At 40.6% G+C, this 27,069-nt stretch overlaps 1 protein-coding gene across 7 annotated transcripts in view; it reads right to left on the bottom strand.

The window, feature by feature from the left end:
* The window catches only part of ST3GAL3 (ST3 beta-galactoside alpha-2,3-sialyltransferase 3), a 274,394-nt gene that overhangs the window by 243,627 nt on the left and 3,698 nt on the right, over positions 1-27,069 (bottom strand). For 6 of the 7 annotated variants that reach the window (XM_053575920.1, XM_053575919.1, XM_053575926.1 and 3 more), the window contains exon 2: positions 9,089-9,233. In XM_053575920.1, coding sequence (XP_053431895.1) covers positions 9,089-9,203 — 115 coding nt within the window. In that variant the 5' untranslated portion in view covers positions 9,204-9,233. Of the gene's footprint in view, positions 1-9,088; positions 9,234-10,840; positions 10,912-27,069 lie in introns of all 7 variants that reach the window. The other variant, XM_053575921.1, reaches the window with a different exon arrangement.

The following is a 27,069-nucleotide window of genomic DNA, read 5'->3' as shown; positions in this document are numbered from 1 at the left end:
TAACAATACTCATCCTTAACTTATGAGTGTCTATTTATAGTCATTATAATACCTCTTCAGGGGCAGCTCCTGTGGCTCAGTGGGTAGGGTGCCGGCCCCATATATCGAGGATGGCGGGTTCAAACCCAGCCCCAGCCAAACTGCCCAGCCAAACAAAACAAATAGCTGGGCATTGTAGCAGGCGCCTGTAGTCCCAACTACTTGGGAGGCTGAGGCAAGAAAATTGCCTAAGCCCAGGAGCTGGAAGTGCCATGGCACTCTACTAAGGGCAATAAAGTAAGACTCTGTCTCTACAAAAAATAAATAAATAAATACCTCTTCAGATCTAACATTTTATACTTATTACTTTGCCATTCTTCTCATTTTATACACAGCATTCCTACTTCCCACTAAAAAAAAATGTAATAACTTCACAAGTAACAATAAAATTCCATTCACTTCACCCTGCATCGCTGTGTGTGTTGTGATATCCCCTACTTCTACATATATTCAAAACCTCACTTTACAGGGCTATTTTTGCTTCATTCATACAGTTATCTTTTAAGCAAGTTATGAGAAGAAAGGAAAGAGAGTCTTTCATACATGCCCACTGTTTATCCTTCCTAGTGATCTTTATTGTTCCTCTCCCAGGTTCCATCTGGGATCACTTTCCTCTGGCCTGAAGGATATTCTTTTGCATTTGTTGTAATGCAGTCCTGCTAGCAAAACATTTTCCTAACTTTGCTTTATTTAAAAAGTCTTTAATGAAATAAAGACATCTTAAGGATATTTTCTTTTAAGGATATTTTCATTAGAAAAAGAATTCTCAGATGACGAGTTTTTGGTTTTTTTCTGTGAACATTTTACTAATCTTTCATTGTCTTCTGATCTCTACTGTTATATGGAGAGTAGTGATGATTCTTACCCTCTATGCAATGTCTCCTTTTCTCCATCCGCTTTAAGGACTTTATCTTTATTTTTATTTTTTAAACAAGAAGTTTAAAGAACAAGATGTTTGACTTGAAGGGGAAAACTAGGATTTACTTTTTTAAAAGTAATTTATACCTCCTTAAAGACAGATTGTCCTACATGTAACACCTATATAGAAAAGTTATACAACTGCCCCTCATGTTATAATGATAAATGAAAAACATTAAAATTCTCCAATTGAACAAGGTATACAGGATTTTCATAGTTTTTTTTTGCTTCTTAAAACAGTGAGAGCAAAATAACTTGCTGAAATATAAAGAATGTGCAAATATAAAGAATGTGAAAAATACTGGTTCTGTGAAAATACACCCTTTCTAAAAAGGGAGTATTTTCACAGAACCAGTATTTTTCATTTCTTCTCCATTTCATGTCAATCAAAATATACCATTCGTTGTTTAATTTAAAAAGGGGGGAGAAAGCAATATGCTTTGCACATACACCAGTTACTTTATAGACAATAAAAAAACGAGGAATGGAGTAATGAAAAATAAAGAAAAATGTACAATAGTCATCAGGACCTGGTAGAACCAAACTGTGGCTTTCTAAAGTTAGAATGTATCCTTGGTCTGCAAGAACAGTTAATGGAGGGTGGTGCCTGTGGCTCAAAGGAGTAGGGTGCCAGCCCCATATGCCGGAGGTGGCGGGTTCAAACCCAGCCCCGGCCAAAAACTGCAAAAAAGAAAAAAAAAAAAAGAACATTTATGGAGTCAAGCAGCAGTTTCAAGAACGGGCTTTCACAACGGGCTTTCTTGAGTTTACTAGGATCATGTGCCTCTTTTTTATTTTTGAGACAGAGTCTGAAGCTGTCGCCCTCAATAGAGTGTTGTAGCGTCACAGCTCACAGCAACCTCAAACTCTTGGGCTTAAGTGATCCTCTTGCCTCAGCCTCCCAAGTAGCTGGGACTACAGGTGCCTGCCACAACACCCGGCTGCTTCTTGGTTGTAGTAGTCATTGTTGTTTGGCAGGCTGAGGCTGCATTTGAACCCACCAGCTCCGGTGTATGTGGCTGGTGCCCTTAGCTGCTGAGGTACGCACCAAGCCCACGTGCCTCTTCACCTTAAAGCACATGACAAAATCATCCTACACCCTTGAACCCCTTTCAAATTAAAGCAATCGTTTTCTCAGTCTTGACTCCTTCCTTGGGCTTTCTGAGGACCATAGCATGCGCCAGAGCCTCCTCAGCTGCCACTTCACAAAAAAAAGGTACTACATCCACGCTGGCTGACCACACAAATAGCATCTAGAGCACTCTCTCTTATTTTTAGATTTTAGAATTTTAATTATGATGTATATAGGTTTTCTCCCCAATATTGACCTTTCTTAGGGTTCGCTGAGCATCTTAGCATTTTTAAATCAAAATTATGAAGTTTCCAGACATTCTTTAATTATTTTTCTGCATACTTCTACATATTAAATTATTTGATATTGTCCTGTAGGTCCCTAAGGTTCTGTTCATTTCTAATATTTTTTTTCTGTGGCTCAGATTGGATAATTTCTATCACATTCTTCAAGTTCACTGACTTCTTCTGTTATATCTAATCTGCTAATAAGTGAAATTTTCATTTGTTACCATGCTTTTCAGGTCTAGAATTTGCATTTGGTGCTCACTTCAGCAGCACATACACTAAAATTAAAATTATGTTCTTTTTTATAGATTCTATTTTTCTGTTGAGGCTACTTATGTTCATTGTGTTTTCCCTTAAATGTATTCATAATAGCCTCCATGTACTGTCTGTTGTCTGACATAGTTGCAACATTTAGTTTATCCAGTTTTATAGCTTTTTATAGAGGGAAGCAGACTCCGACACCACTCCCTGAATTATCATTGGAAACACAGTGCCTTCCTAAGCGCAAGGCCAGGAATGCAGGCCTTTGTATCATTTTTAAGATGGACAACTAGAGTTAATATAACATCCTATATTTACTAAGTTCAATTCAACCTGTCCTTTCAATATCAGATCCAACTTACAACTTACTTGCCAGATGATACTCTCCAAAGAAATCATATAAATAATGCATATTTTATAACCTCTCTTGGTTATGATATTTCGTAAATATAGTCAAAAACACAAAGGGAGTTGCTACATTTTTAAAGGTCCCACAACACAGGAAATTAATCCTATGAAATTTTTAGAAATAAAAATTTTAATTAATAAATTAAAATATGCAAGGCTGCCAGGAAATGGTTCATTGGAATGAGGTCTAGTAAGTAGTAGCAACTATCCAATTCTTATCCAAGGCACTAACCTGAATAATGCATCAGAGCAAAGGGAAGTAAGTATTTTATCCCCATTTTGGGGATGAAGAAGTTGAAGCACACCCCAACTCTTTCTAACTCCAAAGACCATGCTGGTTTGTTCATTAATTAAAATATATATGTACACACACACGTATATCATGTATATTTATTTTTAACATACTCTATATGTGATACATATATATATATTTTTTTCTTTTTTTTGGCCGGGGCTGGGTTTGAACCTGCCACCTCCGACATACGGGGCCGGCGCCCTACTTCTTTGAGCCACAAGCGCCGCCCTATATGTGATATTTTATAGCACTTTTAAAAGCAGGATATAATTGCACTAAGCTCATACCTGAAGTCTTTCAGGTTAAGCATTTGACTCAGGCCTTGGCTATTTAACCAAGCCTAGGTCATATATATCTCTAAGCTGCCCAAAACAAAGCAGTTTGTATTTATATGCCTTGAATTAATAAGAACATAAATTTGTTAGCTGGGAGGGAATCTATGCTTCAACACAGCAGTCCACACAGATCTCTCTTAGAAAACTTAACACATTATAATAGGTGTTTTATTTCTTTCTCATGTTACAAGTTGACAGCATGAAGGCCTATGTTCATTTCATATCTAGTTTACCCAGAACAGTGCACAAGCCATAATAGGAACATACTGCTTACTGAATAAATAATTGTCTTAGAGATGGGGGTCTCCCTATGGTGTCCAGGATGGGCTCAAGCAATCCTCCTGCCTCAGCCTCCTGAGTAGCTGGGACTACAGACATGAGCCGCCACACCTGGCTTGAATAAATCTAATAATAATCTAGCTTCCGGGTGGTGCCTGTGGCTCAAGGAGTAGGGCGCCGGCCCCATATACCAGAGGTGGTGGGTTCAAACCCAGCCCTAGCCAAAACTGCAACAAAAAAAAAAATCTAGCTTCCTCTCTCTCATGATGAAGAAACCCAATAGGTAATGTTAGTAAGTTATCAACACTATAAAACTTAAAGAAAAATAATGCTAAAGACAATTATTTTTCTTTTCTTTTCTTTTTTGTTTTTAGAGACAGAGTCTCACTTTGTTGCCCTTTGTAGAGTGCCATGGCGTCACAGTTTACAGCAACCTCTGGCTCTTGGGCTTAGGTGATTCTCTTGCCTGAGCCTCCTGAGTAGCTGGGACTACAGGCACCCACCACAATGCCCAGCTATTTTTTTGTTGTTGTTGCAGTTTGGCCAGGGCTGGGTTTGAACCCGCCACCCTTGGTACATGGGGCTGGCGCCCTACTCACTGAGCCACAGGCCCAAGACAATTATTTTTCAAACTTGAGAATGTCCTGAAGTTCCTCAGATGAAAGGCATATTGGAGAGTGCATCTTTTTTTTTCTTTTTTTGAGACACAGTCTCAAGCTGTCGCCCTGGGTAGAATACTGTGGCATCACAACTCACAGCAACCTCAAACTCTTGGGCTTAAGCGATTCCCTTGCATCAGCCTCCCAAGTAAGTGGGACTACAGGCACTCACCACAATGCCCGGCTATTTTTTTTGTTGTTGTTGTTGCAGTTGTTATTGTTGTCCAGCAGGCCCGTGCTGGGTTCGAACCCACCAGCCTTGGTGCATATGGTCAGCGCCCTCCCCACTGAGCTATGGGCACCCGAGAGTGCCTCTTTGAAGCTTCATTTTCTATGTTTACAATAATAACCAATAAAAACTACGAGGATCAAATAAAGACCCTGTTAAAATACAGGCATAAAATAGACATGCAGTAAAGTACTACTCTCATTTCACCATCATATTCAGCAATATTTATTAAACCATAGCCTAAATTTCACAATATAGTAACATTCATTTGGGTTGGGAAGCTCCTTCAACTTGACTTAATGAGTAAAGAACCTCTCTCTCTGGGCGGCGCCTGTGGCTCAGTCGGTAGGGCGCCGGCCCCATATACCGGGTGGCAGGTTCAAACCCAGCCCTGGCCAAACTGCAACCAAAAAAATAGCTGGGCGTTGTGGCGGGTGCCTGTAGTCCCAGCTACTCGGGAGGCTGAGGCAAGAGAACCGCTTAAGCCCAGGAGTTGGAGGTTGCTGTGAGCTGTGTGAGGCCACGGCACTCTACTGAGGGCCATAAAGTGAGACTCTGTCTCTACCCAAAAAAAAAAAAAACCTCTCTCTGACTTGGTAAGCCATCCAGGTTGATCTTATCAAAAAGATAAGAAAAACTCTAAGAAAATAATATAATGTGGTAAGATGGTCTAAGCACCTATTTAAAGTCAAATGTCTAAGAGGCTAGAGAGTCAGAATAATGCAAAAGCTATGAAGGCTGGTTAGTCAGCTACTAATTAATGCAAAAGACAGAACATAACTAATAATAAAGTAATGAAGACTGTAGCCTAAGAGACTTGTCCCCTCCAAAGCTAATAAACCTCTCCTTCATCTGGAGGACAGTCTCCCTTTCCCTTCCTCTTTTCCTGTTTTCCTTCTTCACTCACCTCCTGACACTCTCTACTACTTCTTCTCTGAGCTCCTTTTTCCTCTCTCTTTTTGCCCAGTAGAATATAGAATTAAATCTTTTTTTTTTTGAGCAAAAAGAAGCAATCCAACTTGAAATTTTCCTGTGAAAAAAATGATGTTCAGAGAAAATACCAAAAACATCGGTTGGTTGACAGGGTAGAGAGTTTCACTGTTGCATAGAATTGGTACTCTTTGGCTGGATCATACAAAGATCACAATGCTAAAAGCATCAATAGACCATAAAATGAGCAACATGTTAGGAATAAGGATGATGATACATGTAAATGTATCAAATTACAACAATTTAAAAATTCCCCTAACTATACAAGTTAAGCCTAATTTTTGGATTATCTGTACAAGCACTCTCATAGCTCAAAATAAAAATAGAAAATCCTGATGGTAACTAATAAACACTGTTTTCCACACAAAATCTATTTCACACTTGGTTCTTTCTCACATTATTCTTACTTATGCTTTCCCTCCCTAACCAACACCTAGCAATTCAGTCACTTGCTTGGGAATAATGTAATACTCATCTAACTAAAAATTAATTAACTAACATAAATCCATATGTGATATTTCGTTCGCACAATCCACGCTATCTCAGAGAGCCAACAGGAAAACAAAGGCAAAATACAGATTGGGAACTTTTTGCTAATGTGTTATTCTTCATCATGTACTTATAAATCTTTTCAAATCAAGGGGTAGGGGAAGAAGAAGAAGAAATTAGCTCATATTTACCCACTACCTTTGGCCAGTCTTGGCCAGGCCACCTCTTTGGATTTTGGATACCCCAACTTAAACAGCGGAATAAATATTCTTTTAAGATTCTCTAAGGACTCTAATACTATTATCTAAATCTAACTCATGGGTCAGAAACAAATAAGACTCAAAATTTTACGTCTAAAGTATAACATGTGCTTGAGGAAAAAGTTTTATTTACCTATATTGAAAAATCAATTTTGTATTAGCAATCTATCAAAGGTGGCAAGGTGGGACAGTGTACCTTTAAAAGGAATATCTGATTGCAAAATTCTCATTGCTCCTTCTGTGTCCCACTTCATTTTTCCATCCCATTTTAGAAATTAAGGTACATGAGGAAATGAAAACTAGAGACTCTTATAATGTGCTGAATAAAACTGATGGCCAAACTCACCTTTCTGAGAGCTCAAATCTCAAACAGAATTAAATCTTATCTTCAGTATTTATTACACTTTTCAATAAAATAAAGAACACAGGTTTCAAAGAGAGAAAACCAAGGGCTGGGTGTGGTGGCTCAAGCCTGTAATGCTAGCACTCTGGGACGCTGAGGCAGGGGGATTGCCTGAACTCACATGTTGGAGACCAGCCTGAGCAACAGCAAGACCTCATCTCTAAAAATAGCCAGGTGTGTAGTGGGTGCCTGTAGACCCAGCTACTTGGGAGGCTAAGGCAAGAGAATCACTTGACCCCAAGAGTTTGAGGTTGCTGTAAGCTATGATGCCCTGGCACTCTACCAAGAGCAACGAAGTGAGACACTGTCTCAAAGAAAAGGGAAAACAAAGACAGAAAACCAGAATTCAATTCCAGCCCCAATAATTAGTTGTATAGCCGTGGTATATTAATTAAACTAAGTGCTTCAGTTTGCTCAACTGGAAAATGTGGATAAATGGCATCCTCATAGGCTTGCACTAAGAATTAAATGAAACGAACTTGCAAATAATGTAATACCTAACACACACTTCCATGCAGTTAATTCTCTTCCCTACTTCTCTAGGAAAATATTCTGACCCTTGGTTATTTCTTCTATAGGTTAATAGCTCTTAAGAGAAAAGAGGACCCTGTTCCTTGAACACATTTGCATCTATATGATTGAGATATATCTATTATGAATATAGAAAAAGCCTGTAACTACAGAATTCTTCACTACACCAATAAAAACACTCCTTCCTGGGTAGTTTTTGATTTTATACATAAATATACTCTACCTAATTAGTACAGAGAAATTAGAATAAACTCTTGAAACACAAAGTAAATAGTAATAATTTTAAACTAAGCTTTTAAGCACTTAAATGTTCTATATATAACAATAAATTAGAGCTATAACACTATATTTTAAGAACTGGCTTGAAACTGCCTCAGCAGTTTGGGCCATGTCAGGAATAAACGACCTACTTCATTGTAACATTTCCCACGTAAGGGTCTTAGTACGACAGTGGGCCAATTGCCTCTTCCAACTAATCCCAATTCATTTTAACCTCATACCTTGAGATTGACTCTACTCCTTTTGTGTGTGTGTGTATTGTTGTTTCTAGTTTCTTTTTTTCTTCTTCTTCTTTTTTTTTTTATTATTGAGGATTCATTGAGGGTGCAAGAAATCAGGTTATACTAATTGCATTTGGTAGATAAAGTCCCTCTTACAATTGTGCCTTGCCCCCAAAAGGTGTGTCACAGAGACACCACTCCCCTCCCTCCTTCCCCACTCTCTTCTGTGAGATCGACTCTACTCCTAAGTGAGTTCTACACCAGTATCCAGTACATGTTTATAACAGTAAAACTACTTTAGAGGAGAACATCACTGGGAATCAGAACAGGCCATCCTGTTCTGATTTTATATTACTTCCCACACCAAGCTCAAATAACCATCAGTCAAAAGAAAATTACTTATGGTCACTGTGTGATATTTCAAGCTATAGCCAAGAAAAGAATGTGCAAAGGTTGATGCTGATCAATGTAAGCCTATAACCAAAACACAGGCAGCATTGGGTGGATCAAAACCAAGTCAGAGGGGCTCCAGCTATGTGGAAAACACTCTGCAACATGTGAGAGATCAAGTGCACAATGGAAATGAAGGGATTAGGAGCTACTGAGCAGGGAAAAGACATCATTATTTTAGACAGGTCCAAGTTCAGTATCAGCAAAGGCTAAAGAGATTAAATAGACAAAGTTTCTTTAGGAAAAACAAAACAAAGACAACAAATTGAAAATTCAAGGAAAAGGTAAAGATGAATGTTTTAAGGGCAGAAGAAAATCAATTTCAATGCCAAACCCTAAGGCAATAAATGGCAAAAGAGAATGGCAATACACTGTAGTAAATAAAAAGAACAAAAAGCACTCAAGAACTAGAAGTATGGGTACAGTTTGTGTTTTTATTGAAGAACAACACATTCTCACTGGATTCATTAAAAAAACTGGGATTTGCCATGGCATGCAGTTTTTAAAAAACATCAGAGTTCTCAGTCTCTACCAATAAAGATGGTAAGCGATTTCTAATCCTAAGTCCCAGCAACATTCAGTTTACACTCATTACCCAACTCTGAAGAATATGAGAGCACTGCAGCCACATGAACAACCAGTAATTGACCTTTTCCTGGGTTAGGCAGAGTGACCATACTTACTGGAGTCCTCCCACTGGAGTAAGTGCAGCTTCCATGCAGAATAATACAAAAATCCCAATACCAGAAAGAGGCAGAGGGCTAGCAGCAGATTGCGCACAAATACCAAGAGTCCCATCTTCACATGATTTACGATTTCCTACATGACCTAAAAACAAAACAAACAATTTAGTTTTAAAAAATGAAGTACTTGTCTCATCGATATAGTCTACCTTAAAATAAAGTATCTATAAAGAGAATTCTCAATGAAGAATAACCTAGAGCAGGCATCTCAAACTGCGGCCCGCGGGCCACATGAAGCAGGGTGAATTGTATTTATTCCCGTTTTGTTTTTTACTTCAAAATAAGATATGTGCAGTGTGCATAGGAATTTGTTCATAGTTTTTTTTGTTTTTTTTTTAAACTATAGTCCGGCCCTCCAACAGTCTGAGGGACAGTGAATTGGCCCCCTGTTTAAAAAGTTTGAGGACGCCTGACCTAGAGTTACCACTGTCATGACATGGCATCTTCCAACCTGCTCACCCCATCTCAAGAGAGTGAGTCGCCATGACCCACTGGCTGAGCCAAAAATCAGTAGTCATCTTTGCTTCCCCACCCCAATTCTTGACATTCAGTCAATGACCAAGTTCTGACAAGTCTAACCTTTAAATAAATCTCAACTCATATCTCCCTCCTACAATCACTACCCTAGATACCTATGTCATAACTGTGTTCCCACAAACAAGTTTCTCTGCCTTCAAATTTACACGTTCCAAATCCATTTTCCACATAGCACAAGAAGTCTTCTAATAACACAAAATCTGACGATGTTACTTTCCTGCTTAAACCCCTCTCTATTAGTTTTATACTGCTGCTGAAGCGAAGTACACACACTTAGCAATTTAGAACAACACAGATTTATCTCAAGAGTTCTGAAGGTCAAAATCTGGGTAAAGTGTGACTGAGCTGGATCTTCTGCCTAGGGTCTCACAGGCCAAAATCAGAGTCAGCAGGGCCATGTTCCTTTTAAGAGGCCCTAGAGAAGAATCCACTTTCAAGGTCATTCAGGCTGTTGGCTGAGTTCAGTTCTTGTAGCTGTAGCCCCCTAGTTCCTTGCTGGTTATAAGACAGGGGCCAGCCTTTGCTCCTGTGGTTCTTTTAATACTTTCCATGTAGTCCCCTCCAGTCTCTCTCCCTCTTTAAATCCCTCCAACTTCCCCTTCTACTGCATCTCACTTCTGCTTCTGGCCAGAGAAACTTCTTTGCTTTTCAGGGCTCATATGATGAATGAGCCCACATGAATAATCCAGGCTATTCTCCCTATTTTCAGTTCCATATCCTCAAACTACATCTGCAAAGTTCCTTGTGTCATGTCATGTAACATTTTTATGTTCTAGGGATTAGGGTGTGAACATATTTAGGGATTCATTCTAACATACCTTCCATAAAATTTTTAATTCCTTTGAATAAAGTAATTTCTCCTAGAGCAGTGGTTCTCAACCTGTGGGTCGCGACCCACAAGAACTGTATTAAAGGGCCGTGGCATTAGGAAAGTTGAGAACCACTGCCCTAGAGCCTAACAGCTTCTGAGTGAGCCTCTATTTACCCTCCAATTCATCTCTTGCTTCTCCCAACCTCATCTGTGCACTATGCTCAAACCACTTTTCTTTCTACTCATTGAACACTGCCTTGTTGTTGCCTTGTTGCCTCAAGGCCTGTCTGTAATACTTTTTCCACCCACCCTATTACACCTGCTGCACATCCTTTGATACTCACCTTAAATGTAAAATGGCACATCAGTCAAGAAGACTTCCCTTGATCAGGCCCCCCAGCCCCAATCGGATATCCTAGCCACAAAATAACATAGAGAAGGAAATTATGTCTAGATATTAATAATGAAGTAACTTTAAAAGTTATAATTTATAGATTATATAATTTTCCACCTAGAAAAGCCAAGAGAATCAACTGAACTAATCATTAGAATCCTAGAAGCCAACAGAATCATTAGAACGAATAGGAAGTTCAAAAAGTGGGTGATTATAAGATTAATTTACAAAAACCAACAGCTTCTTAAAAACTGTAAGAGCAATAACCAATTAGAAAATGTAAGGTGAAAAAAATTCATGAAATACACCTAAAAATAAACTTAGCAAAAAATAGGCAAGATTTTCACCAAAGGACAAAAAGATCTGAATAAAGAGAAATAGATTTTTTTTTGAGCCCCCAATACTAAAATAATAGGTTCTTAAGTGAGAAGATTCAATATTAAAAACATGTCAGCTATCCTAAAATCTCAGTTCTCCATAAATACAGTTTAATTCTGATCAAAATCCATTAATTTTTTTAACTTGGATATAAAGATAATCTGAAGAGTTCATGCCCAAGAAGACCCAAGGTATTTTTTAAAATGAAAACTAATGAGATGAGAATTTGCCTTACCAGATATGAAACCAATCCAAAGCTGTGATTAATATTTAAAAAAAATTTTTTTAAGAGAGTCTCACTCTGTTGCCCTGGATAGAGTGCCGTGGAGTCATTCTAAGTCACAGCAACCTCAAACTCTTGGGTTTGAGCAACCCTCTTAACTCTCTCAAGTAGACTAAAAGCATGCACCACTATGACCGGCTAGTTTTTTTATTTTAGTAGAGACGGTATCTTGATCTTGTTCAGGCTGGTCTGGAATTCCCGAACTTAAGCAATCCACCCACCCTGGGATCCCAAAGTACTAGGATTATAGGCATGAGCCACCACACAAGGCTTAATTTTTCTATTTTTAGTAAAGATGGGGTCTTGCTTTGCTCATGCTGGTCTCGAACTCCTGAGCTCAAGTAATCCACCTACCTAGGGTTCCTAGCTCATGCTTGGCATGAGGTATCAAGCTCAACTATAATTATTTTTTAATATTTCAAAATATTATTAAGGGGGTATCAGTGTTTTTATTACATGAGTATCTTGCATAATGCTTAAATCAGGGCTTTTGGTGTGCCTATCACCAGAATAATGTCCACTGTACCTAACAGATAAGTTTTTATCCCACACTCACCCTCCTGTCATTCCCCCTCCTTAGTTTCTCATGTCCTTTATATCATCAAAGCTGTAATTTTTTTTTTTTTTGGAGACAGTCTCGCTTTGTTGCCCTTAGTAGCATGCCGTAGCATCACAGCTCACAGCAACCTCAAACTCTTGGGCTTAATGGATTTTCTTGTCTCAGCCTCCCAAGTAGCTAGGACTGCAGATGCCGGCCACAACACCCAGCAATTTTTTTGTTGTTGTTGAGGTTGTCATTGTTGTTTAGCAGGCCTGGGTTGGGCTTGAACCTGCTAGCCTCGGTGTATGTGGCTGGCGCCCTACTCACTGAGCTACGGGTGCAAAGCCTCAAAGCTGTAATTATTAAAATAGATGGGTACTGGCACAGGAAAAAAAAAAAAAAAAGAAATTATTCAATTTATTCTATGCTAAGCATAAAAAATCTAGGGGGGGGAAGAATCTAATAAGCTACATAGCTAACATGGTTACCTCAAGGGAGCAGGACGCAGGGATGAGAAGTGGGTAAGACTGAGAGGACTTCACTCTTTACCCATTGTTTTGTTTTTTTGAGACAAAGTTTCACTATGTTGCCCTTGGAGTACCCTGGTGTCACAGCTCACAGCAACATCAAACTCTTGGGCTTCAGCAATTCTCTTGCCTCAGCCTCCCAAGCAGCTGGAACTACAGGCAGTTGTCATTGTTGTTTGGCAGGTCTAGGCCAAGTTTGAACCCGTCAATCCTGGTGTATGTGGCTGGCGCCCTAGCCAGTGAACTACAGGCACCAAGCCTGTTTATACACTTTTGAATTAAACGTATTTGTGGTTAAGTCACAAGTATTGCCCGGATAATTTTTTAATATTGAAAAAAATCAAACAATACATTGTAGAAATGTAAATTGATAGACCCTTCCAGTAGCAATTAAGAAGCATCCGTTGAAATTTACAACATTCATATATCCTGACCCAGCACTTCTATGACTTTTTTCCTCAAATAACATTCCAAAAAATACTAAAAGGACATGTACATGAATGTTCATTAGCAGCACTGATTGTAAAAACAAAATACTAGGAACAGTTCAAATGTCCAACAATGGGGAACCAACAAATAAATTATAGTAGGTTTCTGCAGTGATAACAGATGGTGCCCACAAAGGAGTAAACTGAAGGCAGGTGAATGGCAGGACTGTTAGACTAGTGTGAGCAGGGCTTAAAGCAGTCTCAACCTTCCTAATGCCATGACCCTATAATACAGTTCCTTTGGGTTGCAATCCACAAATTGAGAACCGCTGGCTTACCATTCCTTTACCACAGCAGGAAGCTATTTCTACCCTTTGACCTGGAAGGGCAGAAAAGGGTGTCACTGGAACCAGCAAGAGCCCGCTGCAGATGAGAGGCCACCTAACAGGAACAGTAGCTGTTAGTAGGACCGAGGCAAGGGGCAGTGAGAGATGGGAAACACTCTCACCTCTCATCACTCGCTCTCTACTCTCTTGTGGGTCCCTTTGATCAGGTGATCACAACTGGAAGCCAGAGGGCAAGGAAGCCCAGATGATGGCCTTCCTAAGGGTCAGCCACCAGCACATGGAAAAAAAATCTAGCTGTAGACTAGTATGTGCACGTGTGGCCCTGTGCTGGCAATGACAAAGATGACAGTAATGTTTAAAAATTAAGATTAAATATCAAGTACGTACAGGAAAGAATATGTACTGAATTGTTCATATATGTTCAGAATTATCTCTGAAAAGTAGGTTTGGAGGGAGTATTTTTTTATGATTTATTTATTCATGTATTTACTTTTAATTTCTATTTTATAAAAGTAAATATAAGAAGTTTTCAAAGTGAAATAGAAATCAGACTTACATTTCCAGCAGCACAAAGGACTATGTATCTTGTCCAACCTTCCCACTGAAAACAACTAAAAATTTAAGATAAGTATCCTGACCACAAAAGGCAGGTGGTTCTTGGAAAACTTTTTCTTTCCTTTTAGAAGGGCACTGAAGTGGCTGGTACTAGTCCCTATCCCTTTCTTTCTATGCTGAATACAGATGGGATGTCTGACCTGCTATAGGCAAAGGATGGCCACAATCCAAGGTTCTGACAGACACATGACAGCCAATGAGTCAAGAAATTTACCATTCATTCAACACATGTGACACTGAGCAGGATGAACTAATCTTGTCTCTTTTTCTGTCTCTGCAGAAAATTAATCTTTCAGTGAAGCAACCAAGGGAAAAGGGCAGGTTTCGCCGTGATTCCTACATATATATGCACAGCAATTTTAAACTTTTTTTTTTCTTTTTTTCTGGAGACAGAGTCTTATTCTGTCACCCTAGGTAGAGTGCCATGGCATCAACATAGCTCACAGCAACCTCAAACTGCTGGGTTCAAGCCATTCTCTTGCCTCAGCCTCCAGAGTAGCTGGGACTACAGGTGGGTCTCACTCTTGCTCAGGCTGGTCTTTAACTCCTGTGCTCAGGTGATCCTCCCAGAGTGCTAGGATTACAGCTGGGAGCCACCTTGCCTGGCCCACACAGCAATTTTAAATGTGGAGAGAAGCCTGGGGAACTGTGTTAGGTGAGCACATTCTCATTCTGCACTATCCCCATTCTGCACTATGCACCAAGGTCATGTCATCCTCTCGTGACTTCATTTACCATCATTATGCTGACTACTCCAAACTGTCTATAGTCAGCCTAGATATACCTTCTGAGTTGTACATCAATTTAATTTTTCGTCATTTAGATGTGTCACAGATCCCCCCACTGCCCCTGCTCCGCTATAAGCTTCCCCTTCGTTCAGTGTTTACTATGCCAATCAAAGATACCACTTTCCCAGGTGGTTCTATCAGACACCTGGAAATTATCTTTTTTTTTGGGGTGGGGGGGATTATCCTTGACATTAGCTGCTTCCTCACTCTCACGCTCCACATATACATATAAAAACCAAGTGCTAGAAATTTTACCTCCTAAATACTTTCTGAATCCATCCATCCCTCCCTCTTCACTGCCACCATCCTATTTCAAGTCACCATGAACTTTGGCTTGCACTACCAAAAAGTCTCCCAGTAAACCTCCTATTCTTGACCTTCTCCAAGTCATTCTCCACTCACTTAGCAGCCAATGGGACAAGATTATTTCTTTTCTTTTTCTATCTCTTTTTTTTTTTTTTTGGAGACAGAGTTTCACTTTCTCACCCTTGGTAGAGTGCTGTGGCATGACAGCTCACAACAACCTTGAACTCATGGGCTCAAGCAATCCCCTTGCCTCAGCCTCCCAAGTAGCTGGGACTACAGGGGCCTGCCACAACACTCGGCTATTTTTAGAGATGGGGGTCTTGCTCTTGCTCAGGCTGGTCTTGAACTTGTGAGATCAAGCAATCCACCTGCCTTGGCCTCCCAGAGTGTTAGGATTATAGGCGTGAGCCACCACACCTGGCCAGGGACACAAGACTATTACATTTCCAGGCTTAGCCATAAGGTAAAGATCCAAACACCTTAACAAGGTATATGAGATCTGGCCCACTGCTCACCTCTCTGCCCATAGCTCTTGCCACCTCACTTGTTATGAGCCTGCTGCATGGAACTTCCTTCACTGTTTTGAACTTACCATGCTCTCCCAATGTCAGGCTGAAGTCCTCTGAGCCCACCACTTCATCTAGCCAAATCTTACTCATCCTTTGAGGCACAGCTAAAAACTTAGTTCTGCAGGGAAGTGTTACAAGGTTTCTTTGTCATAAACTCCCCCAGCACCTGTATATCCCAATCCGCTACATAGTGTACTTATAATCTTATAAATACAGGTACTTAAAATAATTTAACATTTATATTCTGACTAATCCAGGCAGGGAACATATCTATTTTGTTCATTCCTGTATCCCTGGTAGGTGCTCAAGAACTATTTGTTCACTGAAAGATTATTCAGTCAGTTACAGTATGCTTGAAAAAAAGGTACATAAGGTACAGAAAGCTAGATTATCTTAATTAGTCATAAATGCAAAATTATTGCATAGAAATTCAAACTCACTGAAACAAGGTGCACCAAACTCTTGCCATTCCCAAAACATCCTACAATACGGTTATTCTCTGAACTAAACCTAGCAACGATTTTTAGGTTACTTTGAAATGTCAGAATGTTGATGATCTTTAAATATCAGACATAACAGATATGAACTCAATTATAACAAAATCATACAGAGCAAAAAAACAAGAGTATTTCCAGAGCATGTCTCCTATGAATATGTTTGAGGTAAGATAATTAGAAGTTATTACATACTATTTATTATCCAGCTTCTCAAACCACCTACTGAAAAGCTCAGTTTTTAGAAAAATGCTTTTGCTGAATATAGCCGTGCTATTCAGACTTTAAGCATGACCAAGCAGATTTAAGTAATTAACCTGCAATCTATAAAATTATTCTATTCAGAAGAATTATAATTTTCTAGTTGCAAGTCACCATGGCAGATGAAATAATTAATATTGCTAATATTCATAACACTGTGGAGAAACTCCATCCAGTTCTAGGAGTTTTCTATAATTTAATTCATTGAATCTTCTTTTTTTTTTTTTTTTTTGCAGAGACAGAGTTTCACTTTATTGCCCTCGGTAGAGTGCCGTGGCGTCACACAGCTCACAGCAGCCTCCAACTCCTGGGCTTAGGCAATTCTCCTGCCTCAGCCTCCCGAGTAGCTGGGACTACAGGCGCCCACCACAACGCCCGGCTATTTTTTGTTGTTGTTGTTGTTGTTGCAGTTTGGCTGGGGCTGGTTTTGAACCCGCCACCCTCGGTATATGGGGTCGGTACCCTGCTCACTGAGCCACAGGCACCGCCCACATTGAATCTTCTTAACAATACTATGAAATTATTCTTATTTTACAGAGAAGAAATGGAGGCACAGAGAGGTTAAAGATCTTGTCCAAGGTCATAGTGCTAATGAGTGGCAGAGCCAGGATTCAAATTCAGATGATCTGGTTTCAGTCATATACTATATTGCCCCTCTAAATGATGAGAAAAGTTTTATCTGAAAGGAATCAATAGAGGATCTACATACAAATACTGAAACAAAAGCAGAAAATAAAGGAATAGAGTAAAATAAAATAAAATTAGCACTCAAGAAAAAAGTGAAAGAAAAACAATACTATCACAAAAATGAAAGCCTCAACGGAAGAAAACAAAGTAGACATTCCTGAAAATACACCAAGAGTCATGAAGACTATGAGTGGTAAAAATGAGCCAGATAAAATAAAAAGTTTAAAAGGATTTCCAAAACAATTCCCCAAAACTAAACAGAAACATGTATCAATGGAAGTCACAGGAGATCCACCATAAGTATAATGGTGTCTGGAGAGAGAACCAAGCAAATGGACAGAAAATGATTAAAAAATGGATAATTTAGAGAGTTGAGCTAAGGACAAGTTGGCCCAAAGATATAGTTTCCTAGCTTCTCCAAACCACAATAGCCAAGGAGGGCAAGAATAACCTGAAGATCTCCAAAGGAAATTAAAAAGCTAAGGGTAAACTGAGGTCCCAATTACCCACTGTACTGGTAATAGATTTATTGCCTGTTAGCTCCAAATTCATCCTTTTTGACTACCCTGCAAAAATGGATCTGGGCCCTTTAGGTACTTTTCTTTTCCCAGCTGGCCTGATGTTGGTAGAGGGCGCCAGAGAGACAGTGCAGGAGGAAAAGGGTTTGGCTTCCAAGTTCCAGAATGTTCTGCCTAGAACGATTCTGCAGCACTCACTGCTTTTCCAGGGTTCATCCATCAGCAACCTTCGCTGAGCAGTTCTCTCAGGAAGTTTTGTGCTCTAGTGAGATATCGCCCTGTAAATAGCTTTCTCCAGAACCCTGAAGAACAGATTTCTGGCAATTTCCAGAAGGAAGATTTCCAGCAAGTTCTGCCCCACAGCATTACAGTCATTTCTCAGCCATCCAGTGAACCACTACACCAAGATCTAGATCTTAGCCCAGGGCGAGGCAGGGGCAGTGGAGGAGGAAGGCTCTTGTAGGGTACTCATGTCTCAGCCCTAGGATGGTGGCTGCTCCTTTTATCTGCTATTTCTGTACTCTTTGAGGGTTCTCTTTACTTAACAGTTTTACTGTTTTTACTGGGGGTTTTTTTCTTTAATTTTTTTTGCCAGGGCTGGGTTTGAACCCACCACCCCCAGTATATGGGGCTGGCACCCTACTCCTTGAGCCACAGGGCGCTGCCCCTTCTTTAATTTTTTGAAACACAGTCTCATTCTGTTGCCCCTGGCTAGAGTGCCCTGGCATCAGAGCTCACAGCAACCTCAAACGCCTGGGCTCAAGCGAGCCTCAGCCTCCCAAGTAGCTAGCGCTATATGCACCTGCCACAACACCTGACTCAAGCAATCCACCTGCCTCAGTCTGCCAGAGTACTAGTATTACAAGAGTGAGCCACCACGCCCAGCCACTTTTATTGTTTTTTAGCTTAATCGTTACAATGGTGTTCAAGAAGACAACAATCTAGACCTAATTTTTTATCTGGAAAATCTAACATCTATGTGGAAGATTTAAAAATGCTGTACATAAGCTGGGTGCATGCCTGTAGTCCTAGCTACTCAGGAGGCTGAGGCAGGAGGATCACCTGAGTCCAGAACTTTAAGGCCAGCCTGAGTGACATAGTGAGCCCTGTGTCTTTGGGGGAAAAAATGCTGAATTTAGTCCTGAGAAAATTCAATTGCAATGTCTGAAAAGACAGCTTTCCTTTGCCTTGGCCAATTGAGACAAGAGGTGAGGACTGGTGTTGAAGGTGAGTTTTTATGCCCAGAACACTGGTAACAGACATTGGCAGCTTGAAAACAGCAGCCGTAATATGTGAACAATCAAGCACGGCTGTGTCCCAATAAAATTTGCAGGCCAGTTTGCCAGCCTCTGTGTGAATTGTATGTGGACACATAATATGTAGCAAAGGTATGATAAAACATTTGGGAATTTAAGAAACCTTTAAATCAAACACAGTGGCTTTCTCTGATAAAGGAGAGAAGGAACCAGGGAAAAACATTTGTGGAAAATATAATGTTCTATTTTAGGGAGAAAAAACCCTGAAGCAATATAGCAAATTAAGATTTAATGATGGGCATCATTACATTGTTCTGTTCTGATATGTGAAAAATGCATCATTAGAAAATAGGAGATAAATGTTCGCTTTCATTGCTGTTACTTCTCTGAGAACTTCACATGTATGTCATAAGTATATATGGTAATTCCATATTGTTTATCTGCCCATGTCCTTAAAAAAAAAAGGAAAGGGAGGCTCAGCTCCTGTAGCTCAGCGGCTAGGGCGCCAGCCACATACACTGCAGCTGGCGGGTTCGAACCCAACCCGGGCCTGCCAAACAACAATAATAACTACAACAACAACAACAACAACAAAAATAGCTGGGCACTGTGGCGAGTGCCTGTAGTCCCAGCTACTTGGGAGGCTGAAGTAAGAGAATCACTTAAGCCCAAGAGTTTGAGGTTGCTGTGAGTTATGACGCGATAGCACTCTACCCAGGACGACGTAATGAGACTCTGTCTCAAAAAAAAAAAAAAAGAAGAAAGGGAAAGAATATAATATTGTAAAAAAACTCTGCTAGACAATTACAGAAAAATTGCTGGAACTATGGAAGAAGTTATGCCATTTTATCAGGCCCAGCAAAAGCCATTGTGGCACACCTAAATAAAATAGTAGGAATGCAGGGCATGGTAGGAATGCAGGTGCAGGTACAGTATAAATAAGGCACAGACACTAAGGGATGGTGCATTTAATAACTGTCTGTGAGGCAGGAAAAGCTTGAAAGGTGCTGCCTGAATTAAACTGACTGTGGGAAGCTGAAGCAGCAGGGGGCAGGAAAGTCCTCACAAGCCATCCTAGGGAGTCTGAAATTGATGCTCTTGACAGTGGGTAACCACTTCAGAGATGAAATAGGGAAATGACATAGATGTGTTATTTTAGAAAGACTGCTTGAGTAGTCGAATGGCTGGAAAAGGCCATTTGATAGCCCAGGCCATTTGTCCTCCAGGAGGGGATGCACCTCTCAAAGAGTACTTACTGTGACCCACCAGGGTACTGAAAGAAAATGCCACAGCTGCTATTTATAAACTTTTCTGGCATTTAATTTCACTGACACTGACCTCCTCACACAACCCCTGTTAGACATCAGCGGCACACAGGCTCAGGGAGACTCCTGAGGAAGTGTGAAAAATCACACAGCATAGAAAGGGTGCTGGTGCCACCACTCACTCGTTCATGTCCCAATTTAGGGCTGTTTTTTTATGCAATACAAATTGACATCAATGTGGTTAATTTCATAAAAACTGGATCTTCTAAATGGGATCACTAAATATACTTGACAGTGAGATAAGAAACCACCAAACCAGCACCACAAAGAAGTTCCCCAGTTATCATGTGGCCAACTAAGATTTCTAGAACTTAAAGGGTAATAGTATATTTGTCTTTTACAAAAGTTTGCTAACCTTTATAGGAATGACGAGTGTCTGTCAGCAGTATGGGAGCTATAAGATATTCCAAAAATACACACTTCTACCCTTCCAAGATAAAGATGTATTAACAGGGTGGTGCCTGTGGCTCAGTGAATAGGGTGCTGGCCCCATATACTGAGGGTGGTGAGTTCAAACCCAACCCTGGCCAAACTGCAACAATAAAAAAAATTTTAAAAAAAAGATGTATTAACAAAGAAAACCAGCTGTTTTTAAAAAAAAAAACTATGTTAAGTGCATTTTGAAAATAGATGTTTGCAAAGGTTTCCATCCTTATGTTATTTTGGTAGCAAAAAGATATAAAAATGTCACATAAAAACTCTCATACTACCAGCAATTCTCAAAGTGTGGCCCAGGGACTCTTGAGGGTTCCCAAAACCCTTTCAGGGGATCCACAAGTTTAAAACTATTTTCACAATAATTCTAAGACATTATTTGCCTTGTTCACTCTAAGAGTCCCGCAGAGTATTCTAAAGGCTACACGTGATGTAATGACATGATTGTTCTCGTGCCAAATGGAAAGTGTGCTTGTGTGTTCTTGTAACTTAAAATTTTCTCAGTAATTTTTAAAACAGCAAATATCAACGAACTCTGGGAGGCCAAGGTGGGTGGATTGCTTGAACTCAGGAGTTCAAGACTAGCCTGAGTAAGAGTGAGACCACGTCTCTAAAAATAGCCAGGCCTTGTGGCGGGCACCTGTGGTTTCAACTCAGGAGGCTGAAACAAGAGGATGGCTTGAGCCCAAGAGTTTGCAGTTGCTTTGAGCTATGATACATGGCACTCTACCAAGGGTGACAAAATGAGACTCTGTCTCGAAAAAAATAAAAAACAAACAAAAAATGCCACCTTTCAGTTACTTTGCAAGAAAAACATCAAGGAAAAAGAAAATTTATGACCTAAAGACAAATAAGATGGTAGATATTTAATTAGAATAACTTAATAAATTAAGTTCTACAGGAGTTCAGAGAGGAGGAACTCATGTCAAATCAGGAAGAACAGGGAGGAACCTAATGGAGAACCAAAATAAATTAAACTTCCTTTATTATCTTTTCGAAAATCATCAGAAGATGACCTAGAAGGAGCAAAATTTCAGAGGGGAATAAGTCAACAAACAATAAATGGCTGAGAAGTAAAGCATTTTTTGTTTGTTTGTTTGTTTGTTTAGAGACAGAGTCTCACTTTGTTGCCCTCGGTAGAGTACCATGGTGTCACAGCTCACAGCAATCTCCAGCTCCTGGGCTTAGGCAATTCTCTTGCCTCAGCCTCCGAAGCAGCTGGGACCACAGGTGCCCACCACAACACCTGGCTATTTTTTTGTTGCAGTTTGGCCGGGGCCGGGTTCAAACCTGCAACCCTCGGTATATAGGGTCAGTGCCCTACTCAGTGAGCCACAGGCGCCACCCAAAGCATGTATGTTTTAGCAGCCCATACAGAAAGCACATTAGGGCCATGTCAGCGGTAAGGGAGTGTATGCATGAGCAAGGGCTGGGAACATCAGAATAGCTTACATACTCTATTGGCTTTTAAACAGTATCTATATTGGTAGGGTATTATTATTTTTTTTTTTTTGTAGAGACAGAGTCTCACTGTACCGCCCTCGGGTAGAGTGTCATGATGTCAACCGGCTCACAGCAACCTCCAACTCTTGGGCTTACGCGATTCTCTTGCCTCAGCCTCCTGAGCAGCAGGGACTACAGGCGCCCGCCACAACACCCGGTTATTTTTTTGTTGCAATTTGGCCGGGGCTGGGTTTGAACCCGCCACCCTCAGCGTATGGGGCCGGCGCCCTACTCACTGAGCCACAGGCGCCGCCCAGGGTATTTTTTTTTTTTTTTAAGACATTTCACTTTGTCACACTCAGTAGAGTACTGTGGCACCAAGGCTCACAGCAACCTCAAACTCTCAGGCTCAAGCGATTGTCCTGCCTCAGCCTCCCAAGTAGCTGGGAGTACAGTCACCCACCACAACACCTGGCTATTTTTTAGAAATGAGGTCTTTCTCTGGCCCAGACTGGTCTTGAACCTGTAAGCCTCCCAGAGCGCTAAGATTAACAGGTGTGAGCCACCACGCCCAGTTTGGTATAGTATTCTTATGAACTCCCTCTTCTTGATTTCAGAATAATTCCCTTATTATGCATAACATTCTTAGCCCAGCATCATCAATCATTTAAAATGCATAAATAAAACCATGATGTTGGGCGGTGCCTGTGGCTCAAAGGAGTAGAGCGCTGGCCCCATATGCCAGAGGTGGTGGGGTTCAAACCCAGCCCTGGCCAAAAAACAAACAACAACAACAACAACAACAAAAAATCCATGATGTTGGCAGTAGGTATCTTTAGGTGGTGAGATGTAAGGCTAACAATCACCTATCCTGAACCAAGTAATTTACTAAACAGTAAAAATTTTAAAACTATTTTTTTTTTTTTTGAGACAGGGTCTTACTTTGTCACCCTTGGTAGAATGCCATGGCTCACAGCAGCAACCTCAAACTCTTGGGCTCAAGCGATTCTCCTGCCTCAGCCTCCCCCGTAGCTGGGACCACAGGCACCTGCCACTACACTGGACTATTTTTATTTTGTTTGTTTGTTTGTTTGTTTAACAGGCCCAGGCCGGGTTTGAACCCATCAGCCCAGGAGCATGTAGCCGGCGCCCTAACCACTGAGCTACAAGTGTCCAGCCAAAAGTATTATTTTTATTACCAGGGGTCCTACCTAATAGCATAAGACCAGGCTTATTACATATATTCCTTCAAATCCTCAGGATTTGCAACCTTGCAAGGCAGGAATTTTTATCTCCATTTTTTGAATTTGAAAACCAAGAAGATGCAAGAGATTCTGACGCCTGCCCAAGATGATGCAATAGAAACTAGTGAAGCTTGAAATCCTAGTCTGCTAACTCTTGCTTATGGCACCCTGCTGTACCCCTAAGGAACGATTTTACCCTAACAGCCTACTGTATACTCCCCTCCAGTCTCACCTCATTCTAATCTCTCCTTGTACATAAAAATTTTATGACTCTTGTGTAGTAGGATGATACCACGGTTGCAAACCTCAGAACTTCCCATGTCAGGGAAATAGGATATCCATTACCTGCGTCTTCCACACACAGTGATATTCCTAAAATGCAAATATGATAAAAGTCATTTTCTGCCTTCAAATTCATCACTTTCAGGATAAAGCTTTAACACCATAACTCTCAAAGCCCTTCACAACCTGTTTTGACCAACTCTTTGAAGCCTCATTTCCCACACGCTCCCCAAACATGCTCTGTACTCCTGCCACATGAGCACTGTCAGGATGTAGTTGTTTCTCAGCCATGGCACACCGTTTCCTGTGTGAAAAGCCTTTTAAAACCGCATCCACCCAGTAACTACTAATTCTTCAAGATTCCAATTAGGTGTGAACTTCTCTAGAAAACAACTACTTAATATTCCCCACACAACATCAGATACCTTTTTAGGAGACCACAAGACTGTCAATAATAGCCCTAGTTATAATATATCCTAACTGCTGGTTTAATTGCTTCTGGTGCTACCAGACTGCAGGATCCTTAAAACCAGAGACATGTCTTTCTTACCAATCAAGCCAGAACTTAGCAGAGAGCTCATGCTCAGTATATAACTGTGGAATAATTCAGGCACCTAGTTCAATGGAGAAGACAGACACATGTATAACTAAATAAAATGCAGTTAAGTATGAAAATAAGAAGTACAGCAGGAATGCTATCCAAGGAAGGGGGAAAAAAGGTAAGAAAATCAGGAGAAATGCTTGTATCTCCATCTCTGGGGCTGCTTTACCTGATTCCTTAAAGTTTATGAAACCCTACTGGTTCTCTGATGATGACGAGTGCTCACTCTGAAGCAGGCACTATGCAAAGCACTTTTGGTGAACTAATTTGTTTAATTCTCACAAGCACCCTGTGCATCTCACTGATGAGAAAATTTGGGCTCAAGAATAAGACTCTTGCTCACTGTCAGACAGCTAGTTAGTGTCAGAACCAAGATTTGAACCCAGAACATCTCTTTCCTGACCCAGGGCTCCAACCAGCACTCTGCTATTTATTATCAAAAGTAAAATCTCCCTAAATACCAAGTTTGCTAGCTCAATTAAACCAATAAGGTTAAACTAAAAATATACATCAAATTATTACACACTTCCTGACTTCTTAAATTGAATATTTTGAATGTAATTTAATTTTTTTTGGATGTCTCAGAACCATTTCTGTGCTCATTACCAAGAGTTCTTTAAAATAGTATTGTAAATAGTATTCCTGAAGGAATGACTGAAACAACTGGGATTTGACAGATTGCCCTTGTATCAATAGCCTTGGACTATAAGCATTAATAAATGCTTGTAACAGAGTTTTTGTTTGTTTGTTTTTGGCCAGAGCGGGTTTGAACCCACCACCTCTGGTATATGGGGCCAGCGCCCATCTCCTTTGAGCCATAGGCGCTGCCCTTTTTTTTTTTTTTTTTTTTTTTTGAGACAGTCTCACTACTTCGCCCTGGGTAGAGTGCTGTGGTTTCACAGCTCACAGCAACCTCAAACTCTTGGGCTTAAGCGATTCTCTTGCCTTAGCCTCTCAAGTAGCTGGGACTACTTGAGGCCCGCCACAAGGCCCAGCTATTTTTTGGTTGCAGTTGTCATTGTTGTTTAGCAGGCCCAGGCCAGATTTGAACCCTTGGTGTATGTGGCCGGCGCCCTACTCACTGAACTATGGACACCAAGGCTGTGATAGAGTTTTAACTCCAAATTCACCAGTACTTTGTCTAGTTAGAGGTAATACTTCTTGCTACTATCAATATGCTTATCTCTAGTAGGCCATCTGATTTGCTGTCTCTAACTTTCAATGGGTCACGACAGACTACGCAGCAGTCAGTGCTATTCACCAGGTATTTCTGGCTGTTTGTTTTCCTGGCATATGCTAAGACTACAATTCCTTACCCTTCTTAAAGTTGTTATTTGTTTTTGTTTTTTTTTTGAGACAGAGTCTCACTATGTCACCCTCGGTAGATAGCTGTGGCATCATAGCTCACAGCAAACTCAAACTCCTGGGCTTAAGCAATTCTCTTGCCTCAGCCTCCCAGTAGCTGGGACTACAGGCGCCCACTACAATGCCTGGCTATTTTTGTTGCAGTTGTCATTGTTGTTTAGCTGGCCTGGGCCAGGTTTGAACCCACCAGCCTCAGTGTATGTGGCTGGCGCCATAACCACTGTACTACGCGTGCTGAGCCACCCTTCTTAAAGTTAAGGCATGGACATGTGACTTCCTTTGGCCAATGAAATGTGAATGAAAGTGATGTGCAACACTGGGACAGAAACTTGTAAAGCCAATGTCCACGTGACCTTCTTTTCATCAAATTAAAATGATCACAGAAGCACTATGTTAAGATGGAATTTCTGGGCAGCACCTGTGGCTCAGTATAGGGCGCCGTCCCCTATTGAGGGTGGCAGGTTCAAACCAGGTCCCGGCCAAACTGCAACAACAACAACAACAACAACAAAATAGCCGGGCGTTGTGGTGGGCGCCTGTAGTCCCAGCTACCTGGAAGGCTGAGGCAAAAAAATCACCTAAGCCCAGGAGTTGGAGGTTGCTATAAGCTGTGTGCAGCCACGGCACTCTACCGAGGGCAATAGAGTAAGACTCTGTCTCTATAAAAAAAGAATAATAAAAATAAAGAAAAAAGATGGAATTTATCAGCTTTGGTCCCTGAGTGACTGTGAAGAGTTCCCTGTGTAGTCAAGCTGGACATGTCACCAACTTTTGTTCTGCTAAAGCCACTAAAGTCCTGAGGTTTTTGTTAATGCAGCCTAATCCAAGCTATCCATACCAATATACCTGACCCTCAGTAAGAACTTCTCTCATTTATAAAGTTTATTTATAGACTTTATAACAAACATTTTGTTTGCATAATTTCTCTGCATCCATCCTGATTCAAAGCTATTTTCAGGCTGAATACAAGTATAACTTTTTTTCCCCCCATAATCGCCTTAATCCCTCTTCTTCCTACACCATAAAACTGAAGCTTGGCTTGGCGCCCATAGCTCAGTGGTTAGGGCACCAGCCACATGCAGGGGCTGGAGGGTTCAAACTCAGCCCAGGCCTGCTAAACAACAATGACAACAATAACAAAAAGAGTACCCAGGTGTTGTGGTGGGCACCTGTAGTCCACCTATTGGGAGGCTGACACAAGTAAATCGCTTAAGCCCAAGAGTTTGAGCTACGGCACTACAGCACTCTACCAAGGTGACATAGTGAGACTCTGTCTCAAAAAATAAAAAAAAACTGAAGCTTTTATAAGATATGGACTGTCTTTTTCATCATCTAGCACAGTGTTCTGAACACAGTAGGTATTTGAGAAATATATTTATATTGAAATAGGATCTTTGTTGCCTGGGCTATAGTGCAGTGGTATCATCATAGCTCACTCTATCCTCAAACTCACGGCCTCAAGCGATCCTGCCTCAGCTTCCTAAGC

Source organism: Nycticebus coucang, chromosome 22, assembly GCF_027406575.1.
Source record: "Nycticebus coucang isolate mNycCou1 chromosome 22, mNycCou1.pri, whole genome shotgun sequence".
NCBI classification, from domain to species: domain Eukaryota; kingdom Metazoa; phylum Chordata; class Mammalia; order Primates; family Lorisidae; genus Nycticebus; species Nycticebus coucang.
This window is presented reverse-complemented; position numbering and strand designations above follow the sequence as displayed.